Source organism: Solea solea, chromosome 17, assembly GCF_958295425.1.
Source record: "Solea solea chromosome 17, fSolSol10.1, whole genome shotgun sequence".
NCBI classification, from domain to species: Eukaryota; Metazoa; Chordata; class Actinopteri; order Pleuronectiformes; family Soleidae; genus Solea; species Solea solea.
This window is the reverse complement of record NC_081150.1, coordinates 7,396,785-7,421,188: the sequence shown is the minus strand read 5'-3', so window position 1 is coordinate 7,421,188 and position 24,404 is coordinate 7,396,785. Positions and strand designations below refer to the sequence as shown.

The 24,404-nt window shown below is 41.3% G+C and overlaps 2 protein-coding genes across 3 annotated transcripts; both read left to right on the top strand.

The window, feature by feature from the left end:
* The first annotated feature begins 2,975 nt into the window (after nucleotides 1–2,975).
* LOC131444031 (vascular endothelial growth factor A-like) lies at nucleotides 2,976–6,226 on the top strand. Its single transcript, XM_058614149.1, has 5 exons — nucleotides 2,976–3,078; nucleotides 5,562–5,804; nucleotides 5,897–5,973; nucleotides 6,062–6,079; nucleotides 6,157–6,226. The coding sequence occupies exons 1-5, from the start codon at nucleotides 3,007–3,009 to the stop codon at nucleotides 6,224–6,226; spliced, it is 480 nt and encodes a 159-aa protein (XP_058470132.1). The 5' UTR covers nucleotides 2,976–3,006.
* Nucleotides 6,227–16,832: 10,606 nt separating this feature from the next.
* Nucleotides 16,833–23,359, top strand: cipcb (CLOCK-interacting pacemaker b). 2 transcript variants are annotated; one of them, XM_058613996.1, is made up of 4 exons: nucleotides 16,833–17,136; nucleotides 18,175–18,356; nucleotides 18,445–18,614; nucleotides 19,432–23,359. In XM_058613996.1, exons 2-4 carry the CDS (start codon nucleotides 18,248–18,250, stop codon nucleotides 20,257–20,259), a joined length of 1,107 nt encoding a protein of 368 aa, XP_058469979.1. In that variant the 5' UTR covers nucleotides 16,833–17,136; nucleotides 18,175–18,247; the 3' UTR covers nucleotides 20,260–23,359. The 2 variants fall into 2 exon arrangements, with proteins under 2 accessions (XP_058469979.1, XP_058469977.1); XM_058613994.1 differs by having other exon boundaries at nucleotides 16,834–17,136; nucleotides 19,429–23,359.
* The last annotated feature ends 1,045 nt before the right edge of the window (nucleotides 23,360–24,404 follow it).

Genomic DNA, 24,404 nt, shown 5'->3' with positions numbered 1-24,404 from the left:
GTGTTTTCAGTCATTCATGCTAGTGAGCAGCCCTGCTCCAGCAGGTAAATATGTCTAATAAGTGTTCTGAAAGGTGTCCTGTCATGAAATTAACACAACCACAGCCCAAAGAGAGGGGTCAGATAAAGCTAAATTAGTTGTCTCTATGTTGATATATATAGAAATACATATATATATATACACGTATATATATGTATGTATGTATGTATGTATATATATATATATATATGTATGTATATATATATATATATATTTATGTATGTATGTGTATATATATATATATATATATATGTATATGTATGTATGTATACACAGGGTTTAAACACAATTTATTCAGAAATTACATGACAATTTTAGCCCAGAAAGAACATTTTTATAACTGTATTTGTTGGGAGATAAGAAACACAACTGAATGAAAAAGTATCACTCTATATCTAGGTCAGGTGAGTATAAAAAAACAACAACACCTTCATAAAACTACCTTTGTTCTCTTCTGGTAATTGAGACAAGTTGTTTCCTCCGTTTTCATTCATATTTTTTTTAACCTGTTTCTGTCTTTAGCCTAGTTCTAGTTTGCTGTACGTGTGCATCCCAGTTCCATCTGTTTGGCTTTCTGGGTCACATTCATCACTGAGACTGGCTACTGTGAAAACCAGTCTAGCAATACCCACAATGCATCTGCAGCACTGGCACAACAGACAGTGGGAAAATGTTAATCGTTTGTATCATTATCGCAGGATTAAAAATAGGCATAAGCGCTGAATGGTGTTGATCCGTGACCTTTGCAATGAAGTTTTAGATAAATAGCAGGATGTGTGTGTGTATGTGTGTCTTCTGTCTTCTTTACTGACTAAACCCAGCAACAATTGAATGGGAACAATAGCATTTCTATTTTTAAACATGCATTTCCAAAATGCATGCTCTGATTGTTTTTTCTATTTGGGCCATGGCCTAAAGTACATATAAAAGGCTTATTCTAAACTAATAAAAAAACGTTTATTTTAAAGGGATTATACACTCATACAGACATATGTATGGGCTTTAATGAGATTATCCCTGTCTGATCATATGATGAAATGTCGGAGGATGCAGAGCTGTGGAAACACCTTCCTTCTCCTGAGGTGAAATCCAATCCAATCCAACTTTATTTGTAAAGCACTTTAAAACAACCACAGTGAACCAAAGTGCTGTACAGAAGAATACATAAAAACACAGAATAAATAAAAGGCATAATAGCTCACAAGAGGTGAACAAAATAAGTAAAACCAAAAACAGACTTAAATGGAAGTAACCTCAACAGCTTAAATAGTGTCAAAAGCCAATGAAAAGAGGTGAGTTTTGAGAAGAGATTTAAAAACAGGCAGGGAGGAGGCCTGTCTGATGTGCAGTGGCAGATCATTCCACTGTTTCGGGGCCACAACAGCAAATGCACGGTCCCCTCTGAGCTTGAGTTTGGTTTTTGTGGAGGTGGAGCCCTCGTATTTGTCTGACCGGTGCCTGTAAGACCAGATCTGTGAGCAAAGATGGTTGAGCTGCATCTGCATCAACTATAGGATCAACAAGATAAGGCTGCATTTGACATCAGAACAATGATCTCTGATAAACACTTTTCTGTGACATGAGGAACATTGCAGGATGCTCCTCTACGTACAGAGGGACATGTGCATGAGTCACAGTCTTTGAGAGGATCGAGAGGCAAATGTGTTGAGCGGGATGGCAGCATCCATCTTAGTTATCTGCTCTGCAGAAGCTGTTTGTCGGGACACATCAGCCCAATTATCCCATAAATCACACAGACCGTGACAACACATCTGAGCCTCTCTCATAAACACGAGGAACCGTGGAGCCTGTCGTCGTCACGCTGCACAATCACAAAACAACAGCACGGGTGATACCACTACTAGTGTGGTTCATTTAGAAAAGGAAGTATGAGTGTCATTGAACGTAAGTGGCGAGCAGTGACACACCACAAGAAACCTGGTGCTGTGGAAAAGCAGGGTTCCATTTAATTATCAAGTTTCACTCACACCAGAAATAAAGTGTTGATAAAGCCAGTTTCTGCCAGTGTGAGAACTTACAATGATGACTTAATAAGATATTAACTTTTTAAGAATAACTTTCTATCTCAAAATATATGAAAAAGTTTCTCAGAGATAGAAAGCAATTATTTTTGAGTTATTATTTCTCATCACAATGGTCCAAATTGGGCTTCCACAGACATGTTATCAGCAGTAACCCTGTGTTTGTATATAAACATGGTGAAATCAAGACTGTAGGATGATGCGTCTGAGACATTGTGCTTTGGTCTGCTTGCCACAACTGTAACATGTGATTACAGTATATGATTTACTGATTTGACTGTGCAAACATCTCAAATTTGATTGAGTTTAAGTTGGATTTGTCTTTCATGAATCCATTGATTTTCTTTTGTTTTCTTTTCTTTCTCTAATAATCAAAATCTAGTAGCAGTTTGTTTAAATGTGCTCGACATCCTGTAGTTTCTATACACTAACATTTAAAACTGCCCGGTTTGGCTTTTTAGCAGTTAAACACAAACATACTTATGGGTAGTATATTCAATTTCTGCAAATAAAACGTCCTAAATGTTACACAGTTGGCTTTTAAACGCAGCAGTGTAGTTTGTTGTGTAGTATAGAGTCTCTGCCATTAATATTTAATTTTCATTATACTATAATAAACAAACGTGCTTGTATACAACATTCATTTACCACCGTCACTATTACATATACACCTCCTGTGTATGTAGAAACTGTATTAGATGCAGTTATAGTTCATCATTAATGCTGCAACTGTTTCCTGTGTGTTTCCAGTGCATATTTCATCCAACCTCTGTATGTGCACAACAGCAAATCCATGCTCTTCTCTCTCTCGCTCTCTCTCTTACTCTCTTACTCTTTTACTCTCTCTGTCTCTCCCTCTCCTCTTCATTCCTGTCTGAGTGACTGGTCCTGACAGGAGGTTACAGCTGAACTTATCCTCACCAGAATGAAGATGCAAAGTTTCACTGGACTCTCTCATCTTTTATTGATTCTTCTGGCTCAGCTGGTACCTGCACAGGTAAACTCGCCCAACTCCATCACACATTTATGCTTTATAATGTCAATAATAACACGCTGTGATCTGCAACTTTTCAACTGCACAAGTATCTAATGGCATTATTTTGAAACTGAACTCGTATTAATGATTTATTTAGAAATGAATGATGATAACGGTGTTTGTGTTCAGTTAGTTTAAGTCTGGACAATGTGACAGTGAGCCAGCATGCACCTGAACCTGAGGAAGCTAAATGGATCGCAGCCACCTTTAATCTGATTATTTACATCTGTTTCTTACTGTGACCATCATTCCAGTGAAGACTTGCCGTTAAGTGATGTAATTAAGTGTATGATATGCTATGCAGCTCAAGTACCTCAAAGGAATACCTGAGTAAAAGTACAAGTATGTTACCAGAAAATTACTTTGGTAGAAGTTGATGTCACTTATAATATAATATTACACATAATAAGTCTTAAGGTATATGACATGTACTGTACTTAAGTGTCAGAAGTAATTTTCTGATATAAAATGAACTTAAGTTTTAGAAGGAAAAGGTGAGGAGTTAGGACTGAGCCATGGTATCTCAGCTGCATGAAGAGTTGTCTTTCAACAAGGTTGTGGGTTCAATTCCTGGCTCTGCTAGTCTATATGTGTCCTTGAGCAAGACACTTAACCCTGTGCTGCAGCGTGTGAACGGGTTTGAAAGATGTGTGAATGGGTGAATGTCAAAACTATAGTGTAAAGCTGCTCATCAAGACTAGAAAAGCTCTTATAAATACAGACCATAATACCAACTCTTCTTCTTGTGATTTTATTCGGCAGTAACGAGTAACAAAGACAGTTAGAGGAAATGTAGTGGAGTAAAAGTTGCCAGAAATATAAATAACAAAGTAAAGTACAGATACGTGAATTTTGTACTTAAGTACAGTAGCAAAGTATTTGTGCTTATAATGATTGATGTCATGCTATTATAATGTGTGGTGTTTTTTCCCCCTCGGATTGTGAGGAGGGTGTTAAACGCCACATCTCTGCCTGCTTCCTCTTACTGTATAATAGGATGTGACCGCAGGCGAGACAGACGCACTCATCCAGTATCACTCAGCGGGGAGCTGACTGCTCAGTGCATATGCACTGTAGCGTGTGAAGGGCTGTCGTGAGCAAATCTGTAAAAGTGGCACTTTTATGGACTGTGGGATAACATTATCTGATTGTGGAGAGCCTCTTTGCGTTTCACTCAGTTACCGTGTACTTTTTTATAGAGATCTGCAGAAATCTACACTTGTTTTGTGCAGAGTAGAAGTTTAACAGCTGGTTTACGTCCTAAGCTGTTACTTTTAAGGTTTATTTATTGCTTTGTTTAATAATATTAATAGACTCACATGTTGATATACAGTACAAATTAAGTTACAAACTTATGAATAAAGTTATTTGAATTGAATTCTGCTGATATTACGGAGCAGTGATAACATTTGTTGCCTCTTTTAACGAATGCCAATATAATATTCATGTAATTATGAGTAATTCATTTATTCAAGAGGATGCACTAGGATTGTCTGTATTTTTCAGTTGTAGATACAGTGTGTTATTGAGCTCATTATGTTCAACATGTTCGATTCGAATGGCAGCTGCTGATATCTGCTCAGACGGTGCAGTTTGTATGTAAGGAATCAGTAGAACCTGTTGTTGAAGTTTTGCATTAGAAGACAAAGCCTCGTCCTCGGGGTGAGAGAGAGCTGAGGACTTAGAAACAGAAACAGAGCCAAGTCAACACTTTCTGCACAAGTTGGAGACTTCATGCTGTGTCATCAGGACACGAATCAGTGCTGCCTTTGTTTTAACTGTGTTTATTGTGTATAAAACTGCATGAGACGAGCCGGCAGCTATTCTTTGCTGTTATTCTTTGTCTTCTTTTTTTTCTTCTACTCACAAGTTGGGAAACAAGTGTGATGAGGCTTGTTTTACTCATCCTCAGTTTTGCTGATTTACAAAACTCTGTGGTGAGCGACACGAGGCCACTGTGAGTGCACTGTCTTTCGTCGACCACAAGATGGCACTCTGCAACTGTTTAATGGACTGTCATCCTCACTACAACTGCAAGTGTAATGTATTGTTCTTTACTTGAAAGCATAGGAAATACTTTGTCTCCTTCTGAACAACAGTCGACATTTTTTTTTTTAAATACTTGTTCACCCTTCCCCAGAGGGGAAAATATTGTTGAGCATTGCGTAACTTTGAAACATGTAAAGTAAGAACCAGTGTTTCAAATATAAAATAACGAAAAGATTAAAACCTATTAATATGTAACTGTATAGAAAAAGCAAAAAGAATCCCTTCCTGGTTGGTTGCAGGTTTTGCATTGACCAGTTTACTCTGATTCTTATCAAATTACAATAGAATCAAAAAAATGTTTTAAAGATTCATGCATTTTTGTAGATTTCACCCAAACCAGAAGATGCAACTCCAAAAGGTAAAGAACGTCCTCTTGGTCTTTCCCCACTGAACAGACTCTCCCTCCTTTTTTGAAATGCTGTAATGGCTACGGACCAAACTTTTCTTCTCTAGATATGACTTTCATGAAAGTGTTGAAAAAGAGCATTTGCCAACCAATGGAGCAGTTACTGGATGTGGAGCAGGAGTTGGGATCCATCTACAAACCTTATTGTGTTTCACTGCAGCGATGCTCTGGTTGCTGTCCGAGTGAGGCCATGGAGTGTCATCCTACCCTTGAACGCAACATCACTTTACAGGTGTGGGAAAGTCTCTAAACAGAATACATTAATCATAGACATTTCATTACTGTGTGGTCCTTTATTTAATTTCCCTTTTCTTTGTTACTCAGGAAAAGAAAATGTGTTCAATCCAAACCGAGGAGATGGTGGAACTCACATTTGTGGAGCATCAGGCATGTGAATGCAGGTAAACTACATCCCAGAAACATCGGGGGCAAACTGATGGAGGGTTTTGTGCCACGGCTAACTGCAAGTTGTTGTTGTTGTGCTTTCAGAATCCGTCAAAGTAAAAGGTCAGTGGTCACAAATGTTATCTCCTTTACACTTGAACGCATGAGTGTTTTGATTGCACTTTGTTTTCACAGCACAGCAACAGTGGGTCCATCAAGAAAAAACCTTGGATGAGGAAACACAAGAAGACAAATGGCTGTGGCAAGTAAGAGATGGAGTGTCCCCCTGTGGCACACACACACACACACACACACACACACACACACACAGCTCTACTTCTTGAGCCACTACGTTGACTAACATTTATTTGGACAGCATAATCAAAGCCTTATGTCCAACCTTTACCATAATCTTAATCACAATTCAAATCTATGTCCAGTTCCTCAGAAATGACGTTCTGCCTCATTTGGACCACGTTCTGCAAGGCTAGTGTTTATGCCAGAAAAGGTCCTAAAGGGGCAGAAAAACAAGTATACACACATTCTTGTGCAACATTCTTGCATACTGCATTCCCTTGCCCCTTACCCTAACCTTATCCATTACACCGAAATGCCTAAACTTAACCCTTAACCTAAATCTAATTCTAACCTTAAAACCTGGTCTTCCTCCCGATGTTTTCACTGGTGCATGGCTACATTTATCACTGTCCCTCAACTCTGCCAGATGACCAAGGACAGATCGAAGAATTATCTTCTGTGTTGCTCTTCTCTCTGGTTTGCCCATAATCCACCAACCACTTGTGATAAGAACAATGATGCAAGGCTGCCAATTGCTCCAACCAAGGACTGTCTGTGAAAAGATTTAGTCTCGCACTCGGGAAAAGAAGTAAGACAAGAGAACGCTATTTTTAGGTGTCACATGTAGCGGGCAGCCAAATCATGTAGTCATAAATGTATATACATGAATCCTAATCAATGTGAGTAATAATGATTTAATCAGACTGTTATAGACAGACTCTCCATAATCAACTGAGCTACTGTTATTGAAGCCAGTATATCAATTTCATTTTCCTTATGTCTTAAAACAATACATTTCATAATAACGTAACCTTTAAAAAAAATCTGATGAACTGCAGACACATTTATTTTAGATATAACTGAAAATATCTTCTTTTTTTCCCTGCAAGAACCATGTGTGCTTTAAGATCGAGCAGTTCAGTTCCAGCGCAATATCACGTCTTTCATTTTACAGCGAGAAACCCCGAGCAGCCACTTTGGTATTTTGTTTGCCTGTGGTTTCTTTTCACGTAAAGGTCAGAAGCAGCGTGTGTCACAGGTAATCTCTCTGTAATAATCTCTCTGCCTCTTCTTTCTCTCTCCCACTCAGAAATGGTTATGGAACCAATAGTGAATTATTGACATTATGAAAAGAATCAGATGTCCCCCTCAAATTTTTTTTGAAAAGGCCACATATGGAGCTCAGTGTAGTCATCAGAGAGAAGAAGAAAGAGCATCTTCTGTGGCTTTACAGGAAGCTTCTTGTGATGGTTTCAGGGTTAGTTTGGGCTTGAGACTGCAGATGAATGACAAACAGACTGTGTTACAAAGGAATTGGGGTAAAATATGGTTTGCTATCCAGTTGCGTTATGGGGATTATAGGTCATGATAACCTGCCTCTGTCCTCCAGTTCTAAGAACGTCCTATCCTCGTATTATCTGTTTATCTTAAAATCAGTGCCCATATTCCCACATGAATGTCTTTCTCAACTGAGGCAAAGACACACCTTTTTATAAGATTCATACACATTTTTACCTGGGGTGAAACCAGATAACCAAATAAATTAACATTATATCGGTACTGACAAAAGTAAAAAGGTCATCTGAGGAGGCAGTGTGTAATTAGATTGTGTTCATGCATCATAAGAACGTGACCATATCAACTTCAAACCACCTCCACGTGTGTGTTTTTTTCCGTCTTCAGAGGTGGGGACACAATGAGGGCAGACTGCGAGCATTTAAAACCTGTTCATCTCAGGATGTTAATACTAGGTTTGAACTGGGTTGAGCTCAAGTCAACATCCACCTCCAACAGCTTCATTTAGTGAAATCTATGTTTTTATTACCAAACCATCCCTTTAATTTACAATCCCTTCACCATGGAAACACTGTCTGACCAGGCTGAATGTTATGAAGAGACCCATTTAGAAACATACTATCATAAAGCAGGACTTGTAGGGTTGTAACTAGAGGGTTGCTGGTTCAAGTCCCCCATCACGTCTAGGGCTGGGTTTACCCCTGCCAATTCAAATATGGGGATCATCCACTGTGATGTGACCCCTAAAGAGGAACAAATTGAGGGAGTCGAAAGAAAAAAAAGACCATAATAAATCAATGTTTCAGTGAACAGTTATTATTAAAATGCAGGTCAGATCCTTTGAGGATTCAACACAGATCGTGAGTGTCAGTAATGAAAATGCCAATGTTGCCTCAGTCACTGAAGCACATAATCTGTTCTGTCTTGGGGAACAAGGATCAATGGGTAATTTGAAGTATATATGGGATCTTGGCTCTATCTGTTGAAAAGTAGGTCAACTGTTTAAAGAGGTGACTGCCCTGTTTTACCATGTCCCTTGTTACGAAGGAAATGGACAACATTTATCCGGCAGGCTGAGCTGGAAAAAAACCATCCTTCGAAAGCTAAAAGTCATGCAGACAATGGACTGAGGGTCATTTGGGGAGAAGTATTTTTTTTTCTTCCACAAGTGAATGATCACGTACACAGTATAAGAACCTGTGTGGTCATTTAGCTCTGTCTGCTTATCCAGTGTTAATGCTGCACAAGTACTTGCTTTGGCTCCTATTCATTTTGTAAATCAAGGCTTGGAGGTACAGGCCCATTATCTCATTACCCTTCCACCTCACATTTAGTGGTCACAGCAGGATGTCATATCTAGAAAGTTGTGTTAAGTTATGTTTAGTTTTGCCTTCTATTTTTTGTCTTGTGACTTCCTGTTTTATTTTGACATCTCTCTTTCCTCTTGTTTTAGCTAACTTGCCCTTCCCCTGTAGTTTTCCCCCCAGTCTGATTATCTTCCCCGCCCTGATTGTTTCCACCTGTTCCCCATTACTTTGAGTTCACATATAGCCTGTGCTTCCCTTTACCCTGTGTCAGTTCGTCTTGTCTGTCATGCCAGAGAACCCACGCCAATCCATGCCACGTCAATTGTTTGTAAGGTTTTTGCTTTTCTTAGTTGCTACTTTGTTTTGTCCCTTTTTGAGCCATCAGAGTTTTTTCCTCGTGAAGAGTGATTTTGATTTGGCACCTTGCCCAGACCTTTTGTCTCCTCCCAGTGAGTGATTATAATTTGTTACTTTTGCCTTTTGCTTATCTAGTGATTCCTCGATAGAGTGATTTTCTGTTGATACTTTTCCTCCTTTTGAGAGTGATTTTTATTTGTTACTTTGTCCAATAAATTGGAATATTTTTGGAAGTTGTCTCTGAGTCGTGCTATTGGGTTCAAGTCCTTGTTCGGTTGTGACATTACGAACTGACCAGCATGAACCCAGCCGACTCAGAACAACTGACAGCGGCTGTTCGCTCCCAGAACACCCGCCTGACTCAGCAGGAGGAGCACATGGCCTCTCTGCACAGTGGTGTGAAGGGAGTGGCTAAAAGTCAGGAGGAGTTCAAAGCCTCTATAACAACCCAAGTTAACCTCCTGGCAAACCAAGTACATCAAGTCCTTGCTCATCTCACGTCTTCCTCAGACACCATGACCACGCCAACTCCGGCGGATGCTAGAGCGTCATCGATCTCAGCTCCCCATGCCACGGCTCTTCGCCTTTCCCCCCCAGAAAAGTTTTCCGGTGAGTCAGGAGGATGTCGGCCGTTTATTGTGGACTGTGATATGCATTATGAACACTCGCCCTCAGCCTTTCCTACGGAACGATCCAAGGTGGCATTCATGATCTCCCACCTCACCGGGAGGGCGAGGGCATGGGCTACGGCTGAATGGTCTCGGAATTCACTGATCTGTGGATCCCTCAAGGAGTTCAAACAGGCTCTGAGGAAGGCTTTCGATCCCCTCTCATCCGACCGAGAGAAAGCACGTGAGTTGAGCAACATCAAACAAAATAGAGACTCTGTTTGGGACTATGCTATCCGCTTTCGCACCCTAGCCACGGATAGCGGATGGAATGCCACGGCCCTGTATGATGTTTTTCTCAAGGGACTTTCAGATCAAATTCAAGACTTGTTAGTGCCCCTAGATTTGCCTTCTGATCTAGACTCAGTAATAACTCTGGCCATAAGAACAGACAACCGCTTACAGGAGCGACAACGAAGCCGAATGGCCTCTACAGCTGGTCGTCATCAGGGTCGCGCTGCTGTCACTACACCCAGTTGGCGGAGCTCCTCACGTGCTCCATCACCCGTTACCCCGAGGCAGTGGCCCTCCGAGGAGGTGGAGGAGCCCATGCAGTTGGGGCGAACCAAACTGTCCACAGCGGAGCGCCGTCGTCGCCTGCAGGAAGGCAGGTGCTTCTATTGCGGACAGCAAGGGCATCTGCTAGCAGCGTGTCCGGCAAAAGGCACAGGCTCATCAGTCGACAGGGGGGTACGGGGGAGACGTTTCTCCTCCACGGAATTCCCTCCTCGAGCTTTAACCCAGACTAAGGTGAGGCATCACAACACCACACTTAGTTTGGAGACTCTCATTGACTCAGGGGCTGATGAAAGTCTCATGGACTGGGATTTTGCCATGAGACTCAAGCTAAAGACGGAACAATTATCTCAGCCTATAGAGGCCAGCGCTCTCGATGGCAGTCTGATTTTTCGAGTGACACACAAGACTGAACTGCTCACAGTTATCATTGATAACCACTATGAACTTATGCAATTTCATTTATATAAATCTGCCCAGTATCCTCTCATTTTGGGTTTTCCCTGGCTGAAGAAACATAACCCACACATTGACTGGAGTACTGGGAGGGTCTTGAACTGGGCAGAAGAATGTAAAACCAAGTGTTTAAAGTCCTGTCATAATGTGAAAACTAGTGATAACATTGCCTCTGTTCATGTCACAGACTCTGAAACTCCTGACCTGACTTCAGTCCCAAGATGTTACCACGAGTTGAGTGAGGTATTTAGTAAAAATAAGGCAACTTCCCTTCCTCCCCACAGGCCTTATGATTGCCCAATTGATTTGATCCCAGGGTCCCCTATTCCTAAGGGTAGACTGTATTCCATCTCTGGCCCCGAAAAGAAGGCTATGACTGAATATATTGAGTCCTCATTAAAGGCTGGTCTTATCCGCCCCTCTTCATCTCCAGCGGGGGCAGGGTTCTTTTTTGTGGAAAAGAAAGATGGGACACTTCGACCATGTATAGACTATGCACCACTTAATGACATAACTGTTAAGAATCGGTACCCTCTGCCACTAATGTCATCAGCTTTTGATCAGCTTCAGCAGGCTAAGGTTTTCACTAAATTAGACCTCAGAAACGCCTATCATCTGGTTAGGATCAGAGAGGGGGATGAATGGAAAACAGGCTTTAACACTCCTAGTGGTCATTACGAGTACCTCGTCATGCCGTTTGGGTTGACCAATGCTCCTGCTGTCTTCCAAGCAATGATCAATGATGTACTGAGAGACTTCCTGAACCACTTTGTGTTTGTGTATTTAGATGACATATTGATCTTCTCCCCAGATTTAGACTCTCATGTGCATCATGTACGGCAGGTTCTCCAGCGATTGCTGGAGAACCAATTATATGTCAAGACAGAAAAGAGTGAATTCCATGCCGACACTGTATCTTTCCTTGGCTTCATCATAGCCCCTGGAAAGGTGCAAATGGATCCGGCTAAAGTTAGCGCTGTGGCTCAGTGGCCAACACCTGATAACCGCAAGAAGGTTCAGCAATTTTTAGGATTTGCTAACTTTTATAGGAGGTTTATCCGAAACTTCAGTGCCACAGCTGCACCTCTACATGCACTCACTTCTCCTCAGTCTCCCTTTTTGTGGTCCCCTCAAGCTGAGGAGGCCTTCAGACAGCTCAAAGTGCGGTTCACCACTGCCCCCATTCTCACTGTTCCTGATCCCAGCCGGCAGTTCGTGGTGGAGGTGGATGCCTCCAATAATGGAGTGGGAGCAGTACTCTCCCAGCACTCTGAGAAGGACAACAAGCTTCATCCCTGCGCCTTCCTGTCTCATAAACTCTCGCCGGCAGAGAGAAACTACGATGTTGGGAACCGTGAGTTATTAGCAGTGAAAAAAGCTTTGGAAGAGTGGAGACATTGGTTAGAGGGTGCACAGCACCCATTTATTGTATGGACAGATCATAAGAATCTGGAATATATCCGCAAAGCAAAAAGACTGAACTCTCGCCAAGCCAGGTGGACTTTTTTTTTTAACAGATTTAACTTTGTTTTGTCTTATAGGCCGGGGTCCCAGAACACCAAGCCCGATGCCTTGTCCCGTCTGTTTGACCCCGAGCCTACTGCCAAGGAACCGGAGCCCATCCTACCACTGAACCGTGTGGTAGGAGCGGTGAGTTGGCAGATAGAATCTAAGGTGAAGCAGGCTAATGGTGAGAATCCGACACCTAGTGGTTGTCCGGAGAATCGCTTGTTTGTCCCTGTTGATATGCGTCCACAGGTGATCCATTGGGCTCACACCGGACTGCTCACCTGCCATCCAGGAGTTAAGAGGACCATGTACGTCATTTCCCAGAGGTTTTGGTGGCCCTCCATGGAGAGGGAGGTTCGGGAGTATGTGGAGGCGTGTTCCATCTGTGCCCGCAACAAGACCTCCTCCAGAGCGCAGATGGGGTTGCTGCAGCCACTCCCTGTTCCCACTCGTCCGTGGGCTGAGATCTCACTGGACTTCGTCACGGGGCTCCCGGTCTCTGAAGGGAACACCACTGTGCTCACAGTGGTAGACAGGTTTTCTAAAATGACTCATTTCATAGCATTACCCAAGCTTCCATCTGCCAAAAGAACGGCAGAGATTATGATGACTCACGTTTTTCGTATTCATGGTTTTCCCAAAGACATTGTTTCAGACCGGGGGCCCCAGTTCATATCCAGGTTCTGGAAAGAGTTCTGCAAGCTCATTGGAGCCACCGTCAGCCTCACCTCTGGTTATCACCCAGAAGCCAACGGCCAGACGGAACGTCTCAACCAGGAGTTAGAGACATGTCTTCGATGCCTGGTGTCGCAGAATCCGGCTTCCTGGAGCCAGAAGCTGGTGTGGGTGGAATATGCCCACAACTCTCTTCTCACCTCGGCCACTGGCATGTCTCCATTCCAGTGCGTCTTCGGCTACCAGCCCCCTGTCTTCTCGGAGACGGAAAAGGAGATCATCGTCCCGTCGGCCCATGCCATGGTCCGACGATGCCACCGCATCTGGGCAGCTGCCCGTAAGGCCCTCCTACGCAGTGTGGACCGCATGAAGAGGGCTGCTGATCGGAGGCGCCGACCTGCTCCGGTATACAAGCCTGGCCAGAAGGTCTGGCTCTCTACGCGGGATTTGCCTCTCCAAGTCGCCTCCAGGAAGTTGGCTCCACGGTTCGTGGGGCCTTTCCCAGTGTCCAAGGTCATCGGCCCTTCAGCTGTCCGTCTGCGTTTGCCCCGGTCCATGAGAGTCCACCCCACCTTCCACGTCAGCCGGGTGAAACCGGTTAAGGAAAGCCTCATGGTGCCCGCGGCCGTACCCCCTCCACCTCCCCAGATGGTCGACGGCGGTCCTGTCTACTCAGTCAAGGCTCTGCTGGCTGTGCGCAACAGGGGCCGGGGCAGGCAGTTCCTGGTGGATTGGGAGGGCTACGGTCCAGAGGAACGATCATGGGTTCCTGCCAGCTTTATTGTGGATCCTGACCTCATCACAGACTTTTACAGACGCCACCCTCAGTTATCTGGGCCGTCAGGAGCCGTCCCTAGAGGGGGGGGTACTGTCATATCTAGAAAGTTGTGTTAAGTTATGTTTAGTTTTGCCTTCTATTTTTTGTCTTGTGACTTCCTGTTTTATTTTGACATCTCTCTTTCCTCTTGTTTTAGCTAACTTGCCCTTCCCCTGTAGTTTTCCCCCCAGTCTGATTATCTTCCCCGCCCTGATTGTTTCCACCTGTTCCCCATTACTTTGAGTTCACATATAGCCTGTGCTTCCCTTTACCCTGTGTCAGTTCGTCTTGTCTGTCATGCCAGAGAACCCACGCCAATCCATGCCACGTCAATTGTTTGTAAGGTTTTTGCTTTTCTTAGTTGCTACTTTGTTTTGTCCCTTTTTGAGCCATCAGAGTTTTTTCCTCGTGAAGAGTGATTTTGATTTGGCACCTTGCCCAGACCTTTTGTCTCCTCCCAGTGAGTGATTATAATTTGTTACTTTTGCCTTTTGCTTATCTAGTGATTCCTCGATAGAGTGATTTTCTGTTGATACTTTTCCTCCTTTTGAGAGTGATTTTTATTTGTTACTTTGTCCAATAAATTGGAATATTTTTGGAAGTTGTCTCTGAGTCGTGCTATTGGGTTCAAGTCCTTGTTCGGTTGTGACACAGGACCACACAGTTGCAGCAGATTTAACTTCTTCCAGCAGATTCAGATCCAGGTCAGTACTCGACATAGTTTAACTGTCTACCTTGATTTATTCTGCTTCTATTTGACAGGTGATAGCAGTTGTGCGGTATGCACTGTGAGTGTTTAGGACACTTAGCCTTTTTCACTCTGAAGTGAGAGATACCACTTCACACAGATGCTCGGTCCTGAGGGACCCCTGCCCTGACCCCATGGACCCCAGCTTATCCTTTGCCATTTAGAACCTTTTCTGAAATACTGTAGGTGACAAACCTGCCACTTTGTTGTGCTCACACTGCCAAGTAGCACATTAGCGAGTCCCATAACCTTCAGAGTGCCACACATTTTAACAGTACTTGTATTATAACCAGTTAAGAACTACTAAATCCAGAAGACTGTGATCTATTTCATCTTCAGCCTGTGTACGTGTTTCATCACAATTCTTTTCAAAAAAGCCAATAAAACTGGCATAAACTAAGAACCTGAATCATATGGTCATATGTTACATATGCATATTCATCATACTGTATGTTACATGTGGTTTTATGCCTTGTCAAATGTGTGATGACTTATTTTTGTCTTTCCAGATGCCAGTCCCCTCAGAATAACTGATTCACACATCTGTATTTGGAGGACCGGCTTTGGTGCCGTGCACAGCAGCACATCTGTGACTGAATCACCTCTGATCACATCTCTCACACCTTCCACCTTCTCTGTGACTTTGCTTTCTTCTTTTGGTTGAAAATATCAAAAAACAAAAAAAAAATTTTTTTATCTCAATTTGTTGTTTTATTAGATAAACCCTGATAATTCTGATGTCAAATATGTAGCTGTGCTTGTTTAAGGATATAAAAGTAGACGTGGGGTTGAACAGTGGGAAATAACTGGTGTGGAGATAATGGGTGGAGTGTTTCAAGCTTATCAGCTGATACGCAAAGGGATTATGGTCTCTATCCATCCTTAGAGTTCAGTCACATCAGTCTGTCACATCTTCTCCATGAACTCATATTTACTGTGAGTTTTGCGGTGATTAATGTTGTGTCAATAAATATTTTAATTGTGCAAATTCAGACAGGGAGTGACAGGGATGACACCATCTCTATGACTGTGTGTGTTAACGTCTTGTTTTTGTACTGATGTTTTTTTTGAAGAACACTTAACACTGAACACTCATGTTGAATCACAGTGTGGGAACAGTTCAGATCACACTCCAGTCACATAAGGAACCTCTGTGTTGGTACATTTGCACTCATGTACTGTTCGGGTATTTGACATGTGACCTCACTTTATCTGACCGAAGGCTCGGAAGTAAACACATTGTTAACCAAGCACACAAGGTTACTGTTGTCCATTGGTTTGTGTTGCATTTGCTGTCTTTTGGAGACACGTGAGACTTAAAATATGTTGTGTGAATGAAATCTGTTCAAAATCCAGAATATTTTTGGTTTTCTGAAAATGATAAAGTTTAATACTTGAATATGTACTTAAAATAAATTGGCTTTCTATGTGTCTGATGCCTGGTGAAAATGTTTTTTTTATTTGCTTAGTATTATTGGTACTTTATGGTCCACTACTGGGTTTTTGGGCTTGGCATATTTCTGATGCATTAAACAATAATAAAAAAAATCTATCAAATCACTCATGTTATCAGTCATCACGTTGCAGTTTCTTGCACAGTATTTTATAACAGTTTAAATGATTGTCTTCAAGTCAGCACAGTATTTTTTAACAGTTTAAATGATTGTCTTCAAGTCAAAGGTCTTAATTATATCCCATTTGAGTTTTTGTTTTATCTTTAAATTACATGTTAATACACTGTATTTTGAGACAAAGTGCAAAAATGTTCACATCTGTGAACAATAAATGATTCATATGTATTTCTCCTTGCACATGCATGTGCACACAAACAGAACACTAAACACTTGACCCATCATAATACAGCATAGCTGCGCACGTGAGTACAAGTTGTTCTTTGCAAAGTCAAACATGCCGTAGTAATTCTTGGACAAACTGATCTATTATGTAATACACCTGGAAGCGCTCATCACAAGATTCCCTATTGCTCACTGTACATTTAACTTACTCACTCAACGACTGAACACAATGTCCTCAACTTGCCACACTTTCAGCACAAGTCACGTTTTTGAGCAGCTGCGTGCGCTGGCCAATCAGAGGCCAGGAAACCCACCAGGTGGGCGGGCTCAGCAGCCCCAAACTGTGACGTGCCTGGCAATCTAGACAAAGCCGCGCCCTTAAACTGCCAAATATGGTAAAGTGACTGAAACAAACGTGTGGTCCCTGTCCCGTGCCGTTGTTGTTAGTACACATTGTTGGTGTATGTGTGTGTGTGAAAGCTGTAAACTATGTGCTATGAAATTTGAAGCGCGAACGTCGACGCCTGTTGCCGTCGTGTTCCGCATGTGACCGAACAGACAGGGGAGGAGCTCCGTGTCTCGTGTACAGTACCGTGGAACCACAGGATGTGGTCAGTGAGGCTGTAGAGCAGCAGCAGTAGCTACAGTCGTTGTATTCACGTACAGGAAAAAACACGGCTACAATCACGTAGCCCGCAGCTTCAGAGAAAGCGTCGCCGGAACAGTAGCACAGACAAAGTAGGTTGTGTTTTTATTGTTTTTGTTCTTGATATGACATTAATTTCTGTCAGTTGAAGGCCCGTGGTGAACGCTGTAGTAAAAGTGTAATACAGCTAACTGCACGTCCGCCTCGTCTGCTTTCTCGTCCCTTGTTTTTCGTTAGCGTCAGATAGCTAACTATATTTTTTTAGCAAGGGTAGGGCGATATGGCCTAAAAGGTCTCCTCACGACAATAATGATAAAAATTAGACGATATTGTTCGTTATCATTATAAATGACAGATCACAGAGGGCTGAATTTCGTTATTGAGTCAAAGTGAAAACCAGTAAATTGTGGTTTGGACATAAACAACAAACAACCACAGAGACATTCACTCATTTGAGGAAAAACATTCAAAGTATTCGTCTGTTATAGCTCAAAGTGTGTTTGTGCAATGCATGCAACATATTGGTGTATATTGCATCTTTTTTTATTTTGCATTTGAAGAAATTTCATCACATTATATTTTGCGATTACACTTACCCTATGCTGTCCAGTGTTTTTATGACACTGTTAAATGTCACCCCAACGTGTCACTAAGGATTGTACAGTATATGATATAATTGTGCATCACAATGAAAAGCTTCACAAAAAATAAGTCAATTGAGGAATCATGGTAATCATGAATGGGGACAATTGTTAGATTTTACACTAGTGTCTTGTTAATGCTGTCTGAATCACCAACACACAGTCCTAGTGATTTATTTTGAACACATGGGGGAAGACCGCATCTTTTATTGACAATCCAGGACCTCCTTATCAATTGTTATTCAAAATTAATCTAGGCATTCAGCTCATGTGCATAAATATGGCCAAATGTCCAAAAAAAAAAAAGAGGGGGGACAAAAAGCCATTTTCGTTTACTTTTACAAATCTAAAAAAGATTGGGACAATTTTTTATGATATGGCATAAATAGCGTAAGTTGTGTTATAATGTATATGTAAATATGTTAATGTGTGTGTTGTCATTGAGACAAGGAGAGCTTCTGCTTAACCATTTTTCTTTCTCAAATTTAGGCTTTGGTGTGCTGATGCAGTTTTTGTGAGAGCATAGCGATCCAAGAACATTGTGAGTAGACAAGCAAAGAAGATGAGCACCAAGAGGAAAGCAGAGAGTCGCTCCAGGACAGCAAACAGACCACGCATCATGAAGTCTGGACACTCTCGAGCCGATTCAGAGAGAGATTCTGGATTCTCAGGTTTGACCTTTATCTTGCTGCTTCGCAGTGTGCTTTCATTCAGGTATCAATCAAATGAACTAAGGTTTCTCTATTTATTTTCCTACAGATGCAAGCTCAGAGTATATGGGTTCAATGAACACCACCGACCGGGAGGACTCACTCCACCCTGTTGGACAGCAGGGCTCAGGGCCTCAGCCCTCTCAGCTGGCTGTGGTTGGAGGCTCCTACTCCAGCATGTCTCCCATGATCATTATGAACAATGTCCTCCTGAAGCAGGTACAGTACAAAACCATATGCCTTACTGTAATACCTCAGATTTTAAAATCTTTTCAACTCAGGGTTTCTGCTTTCAATCTTTAAACATCAGGCATTGGTTTGATTTAGGTGAAAAATGGTGGCGTTGTGTCAGTGTTGAACTTAAATATTTATCTTCACAATCCAGTTACAGTTGCATGGAAATGTGTCATCGATGAAAGGTTAACCATTCTCACAGGATTGAGAAAAGTAGCTGAGAAACAGCAGAAACATTAAAGTAGAAATTGCTGACATTCAGCCTTTATAAAAATAGTGAAACCAGAAAGGAAAATTAGATTAATTAATATTATGTACAATACATAAGTAATACTTGTTCTCAATTCCGATAGACATGCTGATGGGGTCTGTTTTGAATGTATGTACTGTATGTTGGTGCATGCCTTCTTCATATAAATTAGCAAGCTATTCTGATCTCCTTTAATTGGCAGTTGAAATTAATTTAGGGATACTGGATGGCAAAAGTAATTTCAGTGAAAACCTCTACGTATGAGCAGGTTAGAGAGAACCACTGAACTGTAGAGTGCTGTATAACTTTGTAATTATGTACATTTGTGTTTTAACAGTGATGCATATGGAAGCATACTTTAAGCAGTGGTGCTGGTTATTAATATTTTTAATAACTGCTGTATATTTTAGTTGGGTTTTTTTCAAGTGCAAATACAAAATGTCAGGATTGTGTCTTTATTAATATAACTTGTGCTTTCACAAGTGCAACACGGGGAAATGTGTGTGATGGCATTACACGATCTCAATACTGTTTCTGTTTGTCTTTCAGCAGCCCCAGGTAGTGTTCGTCCAACCTGTGGTCTCTCGTCAAGCTTCCCCCGCTCCCAAAGAGACCACCCACAGGCACAGTCAACTCAAGAGGTATCGTCCAGTCCAGAAATCCTACCCCAAGATTGCGCCACATCCTGGAGACTGGTCCTCGAGCAGAGGAACTTCTTCCTCATCTTCATCCACCTCTTCCTCTTCTTCAGCATCAAAGAGGGGTCGAAGTTTGACCTCTAAACACCGTGAACACAGTCACAGAGTGAAACAGTCAAGAACTCTGGGTGGTACTGTTAGTGACTCTAGCTTAAATATTACCAGTCCTAGTGCTCCCAGCATCATGTCTCCTCTACTTAAGAGTCAACGCTCTTCCCCCATGACAGAAACCAGTAGCAGCAGTAGTCCTGCCAGTGAGAGGCCTTCATCAGCTCTCAGTCAGTCAGAGTTTAACACTTCCTTTTCTATCAAACAGACCTCTGATTCTGAAAATGAGACACCTTCTTTTTCTCAAAAAAGCACCCAGGAGAAAATTTCACTAGGAGAAATTGACCACAGTGACTATGATGATGACATACGGAGGAAGCGTTTCTGCAACACCTACAACATCCTGAGCAACTCTGGCCTTCTGGACATCACGCTACGAACCAAGGAACTTCTCAGACAGAATCGACGCACCCAGAATGACCTAGACCAGCTGAAAGAACACACAGACCTTTTCCTTCAGGCTATTCAGAGTGGTGACATTAGTATCTGTGGTAAGCTGCAGGCAAACCTTTACAAGGAAGTCGGAGAGAAAGAGAGGAACAGAGCTGCTCAGGCCAGCTTAAAGGCAGATTAGACCCGGGCCAGTGCGAGACAATAAACCTTTAAACTGAGATGAGAGCAGGAAGGCCAGGGTTTGGGAGGGGGTGGAGCGTATAGAAGCAGATGGAACGAAAGTAATGTGCTCCACAAAACACACCCACAGAGGGTGTGCTGTGGCCTACATTTTGGCTGTGGCCTGCTGTAGGGCTTTGATGCTCCAAGCCAACCTCAAAAATTGGTGCAGATTAAGACTGTGGCCTCATATTTTACTTTTTTTTTCAGTAGTTGCTGACAAACTTAACTTTGCTGAACCTGATGGTGTTAGAAAGAGAAAACATGGAGGTGAAAAAAAAGTCTGTTTCTCTAGTCACCTCGAGGGTCAATTGTCCAAACAGCCAGTTATGACATGACTTGTGCAATCAGTGAAGGACAAAACTGTACCCAGGTTTGCTTTAAAATGTATCGCCAAATTTGACAGGATTTTCAAAGATTCACTCAAAGAAAATATGTAACTGCTGTGAAACGAACTTCAGGAATTGGTTCACATAAGCAGTGGGTGGCGCCAAAGTCCATGTCATCTCAAATGGTCACAATAACAAAGCGCCACGAACAAAGCGCAAGTAAAGAGCACCAATAGCGGTTAAATGTTTTGTTACAGCTTTGATAGATTTTTTTTCAAACCACACAAACTGCCTCTCACCCACTGTTTCCACAGTTTCTGCTATTTTTTTCCAGTACAGCAAAATGTGGAAGCTGGAGAGATTTTTAGCCACTTGATTTCTAAATGTCTTCTGTTATTAGCTAAAATCATTAAATGTTGTGTTTCCATTCAGGTCTTTTTATGCGTATTAAACCAGACTAATGGAAAAAACACACCTTTTAATTGATGTTGGATACGTTCAAAGTGCTACTAGCTACTGACTTGATGTGTTCGGGTCCAGTACGGACACAGCACACAGTTCTGTAATGCTGAGTCTGACCACAGCTCTTTGACTGAAACTGCTGCACAGAAATCTTAAGCTCATTGGCAATCAAGACTTGGTAACCCAAGAGATTTGGATCTAAGGCATGAAGGGACGCAAACCAAATTTTTATATCAAATGCACAACTCGGGCGGAGAATCTGAAAGCTTGTTCATAGCCCTTAAAAATGTTCTTAAACACTACATGACAATATGTTTTGATCTAAAAACTACAATCATGAGTTCAGTAGTTTGAAAACAGAATTAAGTTCACATTTCTATTCTGACAATTTCGTATCATTGATCTATTCCTTTACACTTTGGCTCACTAGTACTGATGTGTTGCTTAACAGGAACCTAGTTGACAGTCAGGAATTGCCTATATAAGCCAAATAATGTGAAGCAGGAGTTGCCAACCATGTAAAATCTCTTTCTGACAGGTTTAAGAAATGGATGTGTTCAGGGCCTCTTGTCAGTCTGTATCCTCAATCATTCAGAAGTCTAGCACGTGCCTCAAGTGACTCTTAAGATGCTGCTGTGAAAGATTTAGCACAGCCCGTTGACAGTTTGAACTTAAGCATTCCCATCACGTTGATGAAAGCAGCAATACAGAACAAACAGGCTTCCATCAGCCACAGTTGCTTCCCAGATAAACATCCCAGTGTTAATGGTGCTTCCTTACTAGTTCAACCACGTTGATTTGTGTATGATGTCCTTCATACGACTGTATTGTTTTCTCTTATTTATCTGTATATGCATGGATGTCATTTAATGTGAAATTAATGAAATATCTCACCAAGACATCCACCAAGGCCTGTTTCTTTATGAAGCTTTATTTTTATTTCTCTATTTGACAAAATGTCCAATGTGCCCTGTCTAAATTGGGAACAGATGTGTGCTTATTGTCATGTTTTTGTATGCTTATAAATGATGGCCTTAATACTAAACACCCAGATAGCATTACAGAACTTTGCATTTGCACTAAACTGATGTAAGCAGGAGCTCTAAAGCAGATTCTGGAAAGAATGAAATGGCAGCTATGGAAGATAATTTGAGTAAGACTGCAAAAATACTTTGCTTTGTGAGTCATTGTAAGCACATTAGCTGTGTATAATAGAACAGGTTTCTGTTGTCTCATAGTCTCTAAGTACTAGATTTTTATAATATTGTTATGTTGACTGAAAATGGCCTATGAGTTACATCTCAAGCAAGGGAATCTTTCATGGCTCATGTTGTAAATTAATTACAGAAATGTACATGGATGGTTTGTAGGGACTGGAGCACACATGCATGTTTATCAGAGCTAAATGACAGGACAACAGCTAAGAGGGAGTGGTAGCAGTCAATATGAAGGTTTCTTTTTTTCTAAACTGTCAATCTTTAATTCATTTGTATGTTTAATTTTTTTGTAATGCTGTCATGGCAGGTATGTTTTTGTGTTCAGGGTCACTGGAAAACCTTTTGTGCTCAACACCCAGCCTTTCTGCTTGATAGTTTGAGGTTGCACTGAAGAGGTTTAAAGTCATCTCATGTTTTTTTTTATTGCACCAGTTCCACTGTTGGCAAAAAAAGAAGCCCCAGACGTATTGCACAGTTTTTTCGAGGTTGAAACATTTCCAGAAGTGTTGTTCTATGACCATTAAATCTGCTGCAAGCTTTGAAGTTTATGATTGATCTCAATGCAGAGTTTCTCTGTAGAGCTTATGGTTAAGCTTTCTTAAGATCACATCGCTGTTTTCTGGGGATTGCCTTTGATTGTAGCTAACTGCCGTCAAGTGTAGTACGTGAGTAGTATTGCTAATTCAGAGCACTATGCGTTGTTTGTTTCTTATCTAAGATAATGGAATCTGTTATCTGTTCATCATTTTTCAGTTAAATGAGTATAGTTCAATGTAGCTAGAGAGTTTGGTCTCCAACTGTATTCAGCAATAAAAAAGAGGTCATGTCGCAGTGACAGTGTTAATGTTTCTCCTACATCAGGATATAAAACATGATAAATGTGTAGTTTAATCAGTGGCTCTATAGAACTATACTTCATTTATCAAGGAGCCTAAATGTTTTTTTTTGTTTGTGTATATATGTGCATTTTTTGAAACACACTCCAGGAATAATTGACAACCTTAACCAATATTTTTCTCTGTCAGCTCTTAAATAAATGTTTTTAAAAGCTGTAGCTCATTGTGAATAGTTTTGATGTATGGAATGGCAACATAACCTGTCTGCATTATCTTTCACTCATCACTGTATGTGGTGACACGCATTAGTTTAAAAACCATATATTTTTAATGTAGGCCTTATTGAACCTTAAAAAGGCCATGACACCTGCAGGAATAATGCTGATACTATATTGGTCTTTTGCCTTGGCTGGAAACAAATGTGTCCAAATCTTGGAATCACAGCATACCTCACACATTTAACCTATACTTAGACAATTCATTAATTTTGACTCTTGCAGACCAGTCCCTCAACAGATGAGCATATATTCTATTTTTCTGTTAATATAGTGCTTACTTAGCGATTCACTGTTAAGTCTTTAAAACCTTGGAATAGGTTGAATGGCCCCTCTGCTGAAATTAAAGTTTTCTGTTATTGTATGGATTTTCTGCCAGTGGAATAAGTAATGGTCCTAAAATATCACAAAAGGTTAAGGAAGTTTTGGCTACAACAATGCTTATCTCTTCTTTTATGCTGCGATCAGCGTTAACGGCGTTAACTAATTTGTTAGTTGGGTTTTGTTTACATGGTCTAGCATTGCTGTGGTTATTCTTTTTTTAATCATGTTCATGTGATCGATTGACTTCAATCAAACCACAAGTCTCTGATGCAGCGTTTAAACTGTTTATGTTCATGTCGTGTCATGTATTGTTGTTGCTGTCATGACATCATGATCATTTTACGGTTTGTTAATTGTTCAGTTCGTAAACAAAGTGTAAAGACCTTTTGTGCTTATAGAGACACTGGATTTTGGGTCATTCATCTAAATGTTGGCAGCTCTCCGTCCTTAAATTTAAATCATCTTTTTTTGTTGTTTTTTTAGTCGTGCACCAGCAGCATTGATGGAACACATTGGCCTGTATGTTCAACAAGTAAATTGTGTTCGAAAAATACGATGTATTCATTAACTAGAGATAAACATTGCAGACTGAATGTAGTGTGAGTTTTATTTTTTCTACTCGAAAAGTGGAAATGCAGAACCTTGTTATAATCATCATGGGACT

Excerpts from the sequence above, each read along its gene's own strand:
- LOC131444031 (XM_058614149.1), top strand. The coding sequence starts at position 3,007 with ATGAAGATGCAAAGTTTCACTGGACTCTCTCATCTTTTATTGATTCTT. Across the intron at positions 3,079-5,561 it reads CTCAGCTGGTACCTGCACAG|ACTCTCCCTCCTTTTTTGAA; the intron begins GTAAACTCGCCC and ends CCCACTGAACAG. Across the intron at positions 5,805-5,896 it reads AACGCAACATCACTTTACAG|GAAAAGAAAATGTGTTCAAT; the intron begins GTGTGGGAAAGT and ends TTTGTTACTCAG.
- cipcb (XM_058613994.1), top strand. The coding sequence starts at position 18,248 with ATGAGCACCAAGAGGAAAGCAGAGAGTCGCTCCAGGACAGCAAACAGA. Across the intron at positions 18,357-18,444 it reads GAGAGATTCTGGATTCTCAG|ATGCAAGCTCAGAGTATATG; the intron begins GTTTGACCTTTA and ends ATTTTCCTACAG. Across the intron at positions 18,615-19,428 it reads ACAATGTCCTCCTGAAGCAG|CAGCCCCAGGTAGTGTTCGT; the intron begins GTACAGTACAAA and ends TTTGTCTTTCAG.